The sequence below is a fragment of the Dermacentor albipictus genome, chromosome 1 (assembly GCF_038994185.2).
Source record: "Dermacentor albipictus isolate Rhodes 1998 colony chromosome 1, USDA_Dalb.pri_finalv2, whole genome shotgun sequence".
NCBI classification, from domain to species: domain Eukaryota; kingdom Metazoa; phylum Arthropoda; class Arachnida; order Ixodida; family Ixodidae; genus Dermacentor; species Dermacentor albipictus.
The window spans coordinates 9,450,772-9,462,880 of NC_091821.1; the positions used below are offsets into that span (position 1 = coordinate 9,450,772).

The following is a 12,109-nucleotide window of genomic DNA, read 5'->3' on the forward strand; positions in this document are numbered from 1 at the left end:
TTCCTAAGAAGAATAAAAAACGCGGAAAGACAAATCCTTGGATGAACCAAAAAATCATTCAGGCAAAACGGAAAATTAAAAGAAAACGGAAAGCATGTTCTCAAAATAAGTATACAGATGACGAAACTTCAATTCGGAAAATGAGGCAAGAATTGAAGCGGTTAATTAAGGAGACGGAAGACCAATTTTACAATGTAACATTGAAGAAGTTCCTCTCAGAAGCACCGGCTAAGTTTTGGCGACATGTAAATCCGCCCAATCATCAGTGTTGTTCTAATCCCGAAATTAATGATGCTCAAAGGGCTGATCAATTTAATCTTTTCTTTTCGTCGGTTAATACAAAGGATGATGATGCAGTGCCTAGCGTATGTGAATTCTCTGCCCACCTTCCCATTTCGAATATTGAGATAACTGAAGAAGGTGTTCTGAAGCTTTTGCTCAATATAAACACTAAAAAGAGCCCTGGACCAGACGATATTCTTAATGAATTCTTAGTGAGGTATGCTGAATGGGTGTCTAAGTTCCTTACAAAAATATTTTATTCCTCAGTATTGAATTGTTTTTTCCCTACCGCATGGAAATTAGCGAGAATAATACCAGTTCATAAAACCGGGAACACTTCAGACATTAGCAATTAGCAATTACCGCCCAACTTCCATCACAAGTACATACTCTAAACTTCTGGAACATATCATATTCAAACACTTGTCACAATACCTTGAAATGTATAACTTGTTATCCCCTGTGCAGCATGGATTCCGTAAAGGACTATCTACGATCACTCAATTAGTTGAATTGGTTTATGACACTTCACAAACGATAAATTCCCGTGGACAGATGGACCTCATTTATTTGGATTTTGCCAAAGCATTCGATAAAGTTTCCCACTCCAAACTTTTGTTCAAAATTAATATTGTGTTTAAGAATCCTAACCTCACAAAGTTGTTTACATCGTACTTACAGTGCCGTCAGCAGTACGTTCAAATAAACGCGCATAGGTCCAGTGTTCAGCCGGTGTTATCTGGAGTACCTCAGGGAAGTGTCCTAGGACCTCTTCTATTTCTTATTTTCATTAATGACCAGACGCACCACATTTCTTTTCCAATAAGACTATTTATTCGCTGATGACTGTGTTGTTTATAATAATGTAGAATCTTCCAGTGACCAAATAAAATTGCAATGCAATCTTGATAATATCATGAAATGGTGTTCTGAGTGGCAAATGGTTATAAGTCCAACTAAATCAGTAAGCATGTTTATTACAAGAAAAAAAGAAGATCCTGCAATTTCCTTATAGTACACATGGCAACAAGCTTAAAAAGGTAGAGGAGCACAAATATTTGGGAATATTATTTAGCAGTGGGTGGGGGGGGGGGGGGGTCTTAAGTTGGAATAGGCATGTAGAAGAAGTAAGTAAGAAGGCGAATAATGCTCTTTGGAGCCTAAGACGAAATTTACACAGAGCAACCTCTGAAATTAAATACTTGGCTTATAGAACACTGGTCAGACCAATCATTGAGTACGCGAAAATTGTCTGGGATCCTTACACAGAGAAAAACCGTACGAAACTGGAAAGGATTCAGAGATTAGCTTCTCGATTCGTCTTCAACAAATATGGTCGACTTCACTCCCCTTCAAAACTATGTCAGCTTGCAAATCTTTCCAATTTAGAATTAAGGACTAAGTATGATAGGCTGAAGTTCCTGTTTCTTATTATCCATAAAGAAATAACAATTAATAGGACGAACTATTTTGAAATTTCTACTGATGAATCTTCTAGACATCGCCACAACATGTATATTCCCCCTCCTGTAACCCGTAATGACACATTTAAATACAGCTTCTTTCCCAGAACGATAGAAGAGTGGAACATGCTTCCCGATTTTGTAGTTCAGTCTACCTCTTTAATAATTTTCTGAGTAATTTGCATGCCATTATTTATTCCGAGAGCGTGGTGCGTTAATTATCTGACTTTCTGAATCATCTGATTTTATGATTTTGTTATTATCCGTGTATGTTGTTCTTATTTTACATGCCTCAAGGCACATTCATTGTTTTTTTCTGCTTGCTCTATTACACTGTATATGAAATGCAATTTCTTTTTTGTACGTTGTATTCAGATGTATTGTACGCCCTGCCTGAATCAGATGTGTTGACATTGCTTGTTTTATTATTTTTTCTCCACTCCTCTAATGGCCCTAAAGAAAGGGTTGACAGTATCAATAAAGAAAAGGAAAGAGAGAGAGAGAGAGAGATGGGAGGTGTGGGGCTTCCCACTCACTCGCAGAATAGTTCGTGCACCACTGCGTATTATATATATTGCCCTCTAGCGGTGCCGAGAACAGGACTAGGATAGGATAAGATAGGAATAAACTTTATTTGTCCAACGGTTATTGCTGTTGGAACGCGGGGCTAAGCTGCCAGGGGTCCATCGTCCGAGGAAAATCTTCCGAGATCCTCGGCAACGGCCTTGGTCCGCTGGACGGCCTACTCCTGGTCTTCGGGTGCCTCGCTGAGGAGGGCGGCTTGCCATCTCTCAGCGAGGCGCCCCGCTTCAGAGGGTCTTGCTGTTGTCTTCCCTCTTCCTCCTGGTCCTTCTTCTTCATGGCGCTGGCTATGTTAGCAACTAAGTCCCGACGCCATAACTTATACATGTGGTTCGTCCTGTCTTTCTCAGCGTCCCATAACGAGATTACTGCGACCATCCCTATTGAAAATTCCATATGCTCCATAACTCCTGTGCCCAATAATCCGATTTGGAACATATAGGATCCCATACAAAAACAAATTATTTCTCATATGTCCAATGATGTGATTGGATGCAGAAGTTATGGGGAATATGGCATTTTTTTTTTCAGAAGGAATGCAGAAATCTTATTGAAGTTATCTTCTCAGGACCTTGTGAGTTTGCCAACTGCTCCTTAAGAAATGTCTTGATTCCTTCTAAATGGAAAATTGCTGAAGTGATTCCTGTAGTTAATACACAGAGATTCAGTTATGACTTCATTCAATATTTTTAAGTTCATAGTCAGTTAGCTCAGTACTAATTTTAAGCAGTACCGCCAAAGCATTCTTTTTCTTTACTAAAATGTCTATTACCTGGTATAATTTTGTCTAGTACTATCGTAGCAGAGCATGTGTTATTTTAAATCTGGTTAGCGAAATTTGGAGCAGAGTTGTTATCAGTACTCGCGCGTGGTTTTTGGAATTTTCCAGCCACGGTCTTCGCAACCCTTACAAACCCTGTAATTGAAAGAGGGCGAGTTCGCTCCCAGTTATCCGAAGCGAAAACACCGAGTAAATTAATGTGATGCTACGGGAACACTCGGTTCCCCGGTCAGCGCGTTACAGGTTGCAAATGAAGCTTTGTGGTAAGTTCAAGTAGTGTGGACTGATTAATGCTCTTATTTCAAGACATCGTCCCAGGATATGATCGCAGATTTTTTTTTAATGTGTAATGTGGATGCTAGTAAAGTTACGAGTGAAGTAAATTATTTCAACTGTCATTGTTTTTGCTTGCGATATTCTCTGCGCTGAAAACAGCTCCAGTAATCTGTGATATGATATGAACCTGCTGCAGATGCCTCCGCAAGCATAGTTGCATGTCATAAGCGGCCAGAAGCTTGATTCAGGTTCCAAGTGGTTCCAAGGTTCCAAGTGGACGTGTGAAGCAGCCAGAAACTTCCCGCTTCAACTACTTTTCTAAATTCATGGTCCGTTCTCATCCTGAAGTGTTTATCTTTGTCTTCAATTTTACTTGTAAGCGAGCGGCTTGACGGAATGTTTGAAACTGCACTATTCCGCGGATTTATCGTATCGTCGGCGATGTAATCCGCGACTTTTAATACTCGCAGTAGCGATTAGCACCCCTTTTAAACAGTGCTGGAGCCCTCAGACTGGCGTTTTTATGCATTCTTTTCAAGTAAATAAAAGGATCAGCTAAGCAGAAGTCATAATTATAGTCTGGTCATGCTTTGTAATGATGAGTAATTACCGTGACCCAATGGAATGCCTCTAATGTCCTTGACTGGGTGTTCTACGACTTCGTTAGCAAGAAAGTTCACGCTATCACAATCCATTGAATGGGATCCATTGTTCCTTTTTGCCAAGGAGGTTTGCGATTTTGCGAAGTGCGAGAGTTGATCATTTTTTGTAGAGAGAATGTCTGCAATAGGTTGCGGCCAAATGAGAATTTAGAGAACGCTGCTATGGGTGTCTGTAAACTGACAATTCAAGTAAGTGCCAATAAGGAGACATTTATTTTCTTATTTGTGTCGCATTCGTGCTCCACACTATTGAAGTGAGGTATCATAACATTAGAGCATCTATTCTATATATGCAGTAGCCATCTGCGAGCTATAGCGGATAAGAGAGCAAAGTGCACGATTCCTTTCGAAGTTGGCGTGTGGGATCACCTAACCGAGGCTGTTACAAAAACAGGTGCTTTGCGGACACTTTCGAGAAGCCTGAACATTCTGGTTGAAAATGCAACCCAGCACTGATCTTCTGCGTTATGTGGGGCACACGCTCCGCGCCCGCGGCACCGATAGCTGAATGGTTCTTGCTCCCCAACTGTCTTGGACAGGCATCTTCGAATATTGAAAGCCTTGTGGAAGACACGGGTCGCATATGCTAAATGCACACTTGTGCAGCGTTCGCGAGGGAATTATTGCAATAAAATTAAATGCTTTATTTCTGCATAATTCATATATGCCATGCAAGGATGGTAAAGAAGAATCTGGAATTCGCATCATTTCAGTCGAATGATAAAACCTCGGCTACGTGCGTTTTCCATGGAGGCCATAAATGCTCATCGACAGTGGCGCAGCCATTCAAACTGGCGGTAGCATGTTGTCACCTTGTAAGTGGAGATCTCAATTTTCCGAATGTTGTGCGGTCGAATTTTTCCGTTAGTGCTAAACAGAGTTCTCCGCATTTTTCAGAATTGTTAAACCTCTGCCACGATTTTAATCCAATTCAACTTGTACACGACCCCACGCGTTCTACGCCTGCCAACACGTTGGATCTTACTCTTACCACTGCACCCAACTTAGCTTTTCCCCTAACGTTCCTGCAAGGCATAAGCGACCATTTAATGATGCGCTTCACTCTTAAGGCGTATGTCAGCAGTAAGAAAAGCTCAAAAATTGTATACGATATTACAACAGAGTCGATGTTTCTTCAGTAATTGCCGAGTTTGAATCTTTCATTGGAAACTACCTCGCGAACTTCTTACAACGAACTGTAGATGAAAACTGGTTTCTGTATAAAAGCAAACTTCCGTCTTTAGTTGATCGCTACATGCCTAAAAGAACGGTAACTTCTAATCTCCATTCACCGTGGTTTAATAATTCGCTAAAGCGCCTGCACAACAAAAATAGCTGGTGTTTCGCCGTGTCAAAGTTACAAATCATCCTGATAACTAGTCCCATTATCACCACATTGCCGATGAATGTTGTTCGGCATTAGCCAATGCCAAACAAACTTTTCTGTGCAATACTCTTCCATCGTTTCTTGTTTCTAACTTACGGAAGTTCTGGTCTGTTGCCACAGGTACTAAAAAGAATACCCTGCAGTTAATTCAGTCTGACGTGCCTGTTTTGCCTCTCGAGTGCTGTGATACCTTAAATGACACCTTCTCCTCATTTTTTCAGCAGTCGCTTGCAGCTGCTGGGCCACTTTTATCACACGCAAGTTTTCCGCCTATGGTTGCCATTTTTTTTACTGGTTGGGCGTTGGCAAACTTATCAGTAACCTAAAAATTTCTTCGTCTTGTGGCCCAGACTCCATTAACTCAAAAATGCTAAAACGCACTGAATAGTTTTCATCTGTTATTTTATGGAATATTTTTGACCAGTCTTTACAGCTTTCTGTCCGGCCCAAAGACTGGAAGGTGGGAAAGGTGATTCCGATTCATAAATCAGGTGAAATCCATTCTGCTAATAATTACCGGCCAACTTCTTTAACACTCATCCCAAGTAAAATATTGGAGCATATAATTTATTCACATCTTATTAATTTTCTCGAGACCAACTCTTTCTTTAATAACGCGCAGCATGGCTTTAGAAAATTATTTTCCTGTGAAACGCAGCTCCTTTCTTTTAGCGACTGCGTATTTCTGGACTTCTCGAAAGCTTTCGATTCTGTTTCTTGTGATTTACTGATCTTTAAGCTTTCCCTTCTTAATATTGATCCTGAAGTATTTGCATGGCTAAAGGATTTCCTCTTTAACAGGACCCAGTATTTAACCACGAACGAATTTACGTCGAAACCTTGTTCCGTAACATTCGCTGTACCACAAGAATTGGCACTCGGTCCCTGCTTTTTCTCATCTACATTAATGACCTTCCTGACTGTATCTCTAATTCAACCATTGGGCTGTTCGTGGACGATTGTGCCATCTATCCCAAAATAACTAACCTTAGCGATTCCGGTAAGCTACAGTGCAGCTACAGCATAAGTTCAAGGTACGGTACAGTATACGTGCCTTCTATGTCTGAAATATAAACAGCATGCAAATATGTCAAGCGGACAAATTACGCAGGGCGTGCAGACGCAGAACCGCGTTAATTAAAGCGCACCACAGGGTCCAGAAGGCACTATGGAAGCAGTCGACCGTCAAATCAACACTTCTGTGGCTGCCGCGGTAGCTTTGCGGCTACCCGCCGTGGTTGCTCAGTGGCTATGGTGTTGGGCTGCTGAGCACGAGGTCGCGGGATCGAATCCCGGCCACCGCGGCCGCATTTTGATGGGGGCGAAATGCGAAAACACCCGTGTGCTTAGATTTAGGCGCACGTTAAAGAACCCCAGGTGGTCAAAATTTCCGGAGTCCTCCACTACGGCGTGCCTCATAATCAGAAAGTGGTTTTGGCACGTAAAAACCCAAATATTATTGTTATTAGCTTTGCGGCTATGGCATTGCTAGAGGTCGCGGATTTGATGCCGACCGCGGCAGCCGCATTTCGACGGGGACGAAATAGAAAACGCACGTGCACTTAGGTTTTAGGACACGGTAAAGAACATCACGGCGTCAAAATTAATCCGGAGTCCGCCACTATGGCGTGCCTCATAATCCGATTGTGGTTGTGGCTCGTACAGCCCCATAATCCAAGTTTAATACTTCTGCCACGATGCGATGTGCCATGTGAGACAATGACAATACTCAACCTTCTCAGAGGTTATGAAATATGGTGCACAACAAAGCCTCAAGCAAACACCACTCGCTGTGTGTTCTGTGTACTACGCAGACAAACAGCAGTGGTGCACGCAAGGTAACGTTTAACATCAACTCACCATTCTCGTGTTAGACTAAAAGTTGAAGAAATTAAGCTTGCGCTGCCAACATCACCGCTAATTATCGTCAATCAAAGCAATCAGCACAGAAAGCTTCGCTTACATCGTTTACCACAGTGCGCAGGATCTGCATAATTTTAACGCGAGAGCGTTAAGGGCCCCCTGTCGCAGAAAATCCGGCGTCGGACATCGCTTCGGCAAAACGAATTTCGAACAAAATTTTGAGCCACGCATACCCACGCACTCTTCTACCACCAAAGTTGCTCACACCTTGTCTTTCACTCTTTGCAAAGTTATTCCTTGGAATTTTGAGAACGGCAGCACACAAACAAATGTAGTGAAAAAAACACCAACAGCGCATATATTTTATGTTATCTCTTCTCAAAGAGCGAAATATTAAAAGTGCGAAACAATAACAGGAGATCGACCCACGCAAGAGGCCGCGTTTCTACCAGAAAGCCTGCCTTCGTGCATAGCGTTCGCCGCCAGCGTTTATCGGTAAACGTTACGGTTACATAAGCCGCAGTTGCCGAGAAGCAGGAAAAGCAGTCAGGGGTCTTTGAAGGCGTTGCGCTCTTAAAAGGCGAAGCTTAAAGCATCCTCCAATTTAAAAAAAAAAAATATCTGTTTCGACACGAACCGTGCAGAGTGGTGCGTGCATGTGCATGTCGTAGCAGGTGCTGTTAAAATAGCTTACGATAGCTAATGTATGCAAATGCGGTATTAATTTTTTAAAGATATATCCTGCACGAAAAAAACCGCCGTCGCAAGCAAAAGGAAACCGAAGGTACCATTAACGATTTCGGATCTATTCGTACCCGAAAACGGCTGTGACAGCTAGCTGACCGCCTATTTTACTGACAACAATGGTCAAGAGGAGAGTAGCAGTGTAACACCAGCAGTATATATTAACAATGTCTAAATGACCTGTGCAGCGCATTCTTGAAGAAAACAGCCTCCCCTAAAAGTAAGCAGCGGTTGTTCTTAAAAAAAAATAATAATAAACTGAATAAAACAATAATTGCAAGGAACGTCGGTTATAAAACGTCCATGACAACGGAGATAAGATTGTCTGTGCGATCGTGAGAATCTACGAGTTCGGCTGAGATGCCGAGAATCACAAAATCCATCCTGCGCTAACCATTTCTGGATGAGCGTTTACGGACTTTCACGTATGACATAGTCCGGTAAGTTTACCTGCATGTGTGCATAATTTATGCTTACAAAGGATTGGGTTATTACTCTCACTATTATTCATTCATTGAGACATGTTCAGGGAGTCAGCAGAAATGCGTGTTACGGTGAAACTCAAAATTCCCGCGCATAAAGGCCGGAACAGCCTTGAAACATTGCCAAAGCAGCGCTAGGGCGCTAGCAGCGCCAGTCGTGCTGCTGTTCAAGTTTGGCTCAAGCCAATCAATAGGTGCTAGCCAATCCAAGTGATCTTCGCATCGAGTTTGTGTAGTTGCCTGCTAGCTTCCGCGGCTCATGTCTTGTGAGATGTAGAGCTAGTAATTTGATCCATAATTTGGCAGTGCGGTACCTCACGCTGATAGCAATGGATGAGATAAGCGATGAAGCGAGGAATGATGAAATTCGTAGTTTTAAGTAGCTACTCTAGGAACCCGTGCACAAGGAACTCCGCAGAAGTGTCCGTCTTCAGCTTAGTATTGGTGCATGCATGATCGTTAGCGAAATGTAGGCCTACACGACGGTGTCTGGGCGGCCTACAGCTGTTTCTAGTAAGTACGGGGGCTTTTAGATCACTGCTTTGTGCTTGAGATGAGCTGGCGTGCAGACGTCAGTCGTCGCTGCCGTATAGAGCTTGCGCTGAATGCGATCAATGGTGTTGCTATTACATCCGAAACGACATCATAGCTCTCGTTGCGGTTGCTCGATTCATTTCAAACGCGCACCGGGTAGTGGGGTAGGTTATATTTGAAGCACCAATTCATCTTCGTGTTCAATACCTGTACGCGTATTTGTGTGGATTACAACTTGATCCTTTGCACGTGAGATGTGGTTGCTCTGGGTTCTCATAAATGATGCCATCGAGGACGTAAGACAGTTCACTTCCGCGTGAGAAAATGAATGAACCTGCTTGTTGCTATCATGCCTGTATGCACGTGGGGAATTGCTGGCGTGAAGGCCCGGTCGGTTATATATAAAGAGGCGCCCTTCCAGCTTTTTGAGCGAGTGAAACTTAACACAGGCGCGTTTAAAAACAGCACTTGCTTGTGCAATACACGAACACCTGTTCTTCGCTTGGTGATATAATAATTCAAGACGCATAATGTTATCCATTCCATTCCATTCTGGGCTGACAGCTGCGATCGGTGTTGAGCTAACTACAGTAGGCGACATGGTCATTGCCAACTTGTCGCCGCCCTGGGTGGGTGGGACAGAGCAGCGTGGCATGCGCGCTAAGCATAGAAGGCCGCGCGTAGTATTCCGTTTTATGGCTGCGCGTGTTGCGTGAATAGCAAACTTCTGATAACGGCGCATTATTTTATCTTTTGTTTCAACGGTCCGGCAAAGCAGACGGCAAGTCCGGCAAGCAACATTCTGCACTCAAATGTGTATTTTAAAAATAAACCTGCGATTTGCTTTTGCAGTAAAATGTATAACATTCAGTTGGTGAAAGCTCTTGTTGAATTTATCCCAAGAAAACTATCTGTAATTAAAGAGGAGTGCATCCGTAAGTTGCACCACTTGCGCCTGCACTGGTTATAGCCTACACTTGAATTATTCATGTGTAAATGTTAAATGCAGTGACACACATGCGCTTTAATGTGCATTATAATAGTAGACGCATCGTGGAGTTTGTAGTTGCATTATGTAAATATGCGAAATTCGCATATTGCATGGATAAAGCTAATGTATGTCTGCCTTAAAGGTGAACTGGAAGGTGAGGGCATTAGGAACTAATTTAGAAATTGACATTGTGCTTCCATTTATGCTAGAGGATGAAAATAAACATTCTAATCTGCAACCTAGCCCCTGCTTTTTCTGGTGGGACATGACTTCATTGTGGCCATTATTCTTTTGCTTTTGTTCACTTATGCTTCACGAAACTTGTGCGAGCATACATGTTATTGTTGGTCATAACAAATTTCTTTTTTGTGTTTTGTATATTGTTAAATGACAAATTAATGAATATCACTCTCAAGTTCTCAACACATTGTAGATGTTAGCTCAGTCTTGAGTGTTTCATAATGATGCCCTGTTCCTCCTCATTGCAGAACTTGTTAGAAGTTTGTGGGCACCCTTTGTGTTTCTTTTTCTTACTCCATTTTTCTTCTTTAGCATACAAACAATAATAAACATTTGCCTGATTACTGGCCATTCATTATTGTTTTCTACTGGCATATACTGAAGAAAAATGACACACTGCAGTACATGGAATGCCATTACATTTTCTTATCACACCTGTCATCTATTGACCAGACATGGGCTTTCATGTGACCCTGGGATAAATACTGACTATATTATTTCGTTAACTGTTTGACGGCAATATGCATGCTCATTTTTGCCTTTTTATAAAAAGTTGTTTGAATTAATGTAATGCATGAACTTTGTAGTGATGTCTGCTTGGAAGCATTGTTTGTTTGTTTTGCTAAAGCATGAAATTTCTGCTGTTTTTTTATCACATTATATTTAATGGGCATGTGTAACTCAAGCAATGGATGAGTGACTCCTAAATTAAGGACAGTGTGGCATTTTTGAAATAGTATTCAGGAATGGTTTGATCTGTGCAATACATCGACTTGGTGATACCATGTATTCTTTGTTTGAGCTGACAGGGAAGGCAATATAACAGTCCACCGTTTCTGTTGCTGTCTTGCTCTTCCAGTTGGCTGAATTGGGTATCAGGTGTAACCATTGCTGTTACCTCTTGTTTTTAACTGCCTCTAATGGCACCTTTGTTTTTCGGTTTAAACATGACATGGGACCTGTCTGTTGCTGTCTGACAGTACCGTTTCCAGCCTTGCATAATCATACTTGATTGTTCAAGCATTACAGTTTTTTTCAGTATAGCTGTATAGTTTGGCATACACATGACACAAAACTTGTGAGAGAGAGAAGGTGCAAAAGCAAGTAAAATAGAGCTGTGAGACAGCCCTGATTAAATAAAGCCAGTGGCCCTCATTATATGCCTCACCTTGTTACATGTTACCATGGCTGGTAGCAAGTCTGGAATTAAGTGACAAATTTAACCCATCTAGATTGTCACAATTTTAGAATAAAATTGTGCTTGCTCTGCTGATGCTGCAGGCTGAAGCTGTGGAGGCAGCGGAGACATCTTACCTGCCAAGATGAACATAATGCGCAAGCTGTTGGTGGGTCACCAGGGCCGAGGTGCAGGTGCCTCCGAGGATGGAGCCCAGAGCTCGCAGCATACGGCCCTGGGTTTGATGCACCTGCACAAGCTCTTTGCTGAGCTGTCGCACCCGACTCACCCGCTCACCCAGCAAGAACAAGAGCAGCGACTCTACAATATGCTCCCACTTTTCTGCAAGGTTGTACACACAGCCTTCTGGCAGATGGTTAACAAATGTGATGGGTGAAGTAGAAAAACACACGTGTTTAAGCTGTGTGTTTTTATGCTGCACCTACTTGCATGTTATTGCCAAGCTTGCAGTGTGTTTTGAGAAGTGTGGTACCACAAGGTCATTCTTTGTTGGATTTTGAAGAGTGGGGTGCGCAGTGTGTGTATTACACTGTGCACATCATTTTTCATTCATCCACTTCTACATCCTGCTGGCAGTTTTATCTAAAGTTTGCTAGCAACAGTTAGATGCATTCTATGAGAGTG

The 12,109-nt window shown here is 42.3% G+C and overlaps 1 protein-coding gene across 1 annotated transcript in view; it reads left to right on the forward strand.

Annotated features, from left to right (window-relative positions):
• Nucleotides 1-8,721: 8,721 nt before the first annotated feature.
• Nucleotides 8,722-12,109, forward strand: part of bchs (WD repeat and FYVE domain containing 3 bchs) — a 244,799-nt gene continuing 241,411 nt past the window's right edge. Inside the window, exons 1-2 of the mRNA XM_070538948.1 lie at nt 8,722-9,035; nt 11,569-11,813. Of these exons, the coding sequence (XP_070395049.1) occupies nt 11,610-11,813 (204 nt within the window). The 5' untranslated portion in view covers nt 8,722-9,035; nt 11,569-11,609. The remainder of the gene's footprint in view (nt 9,036-11,568; nt 11,814-12,109) is intronic.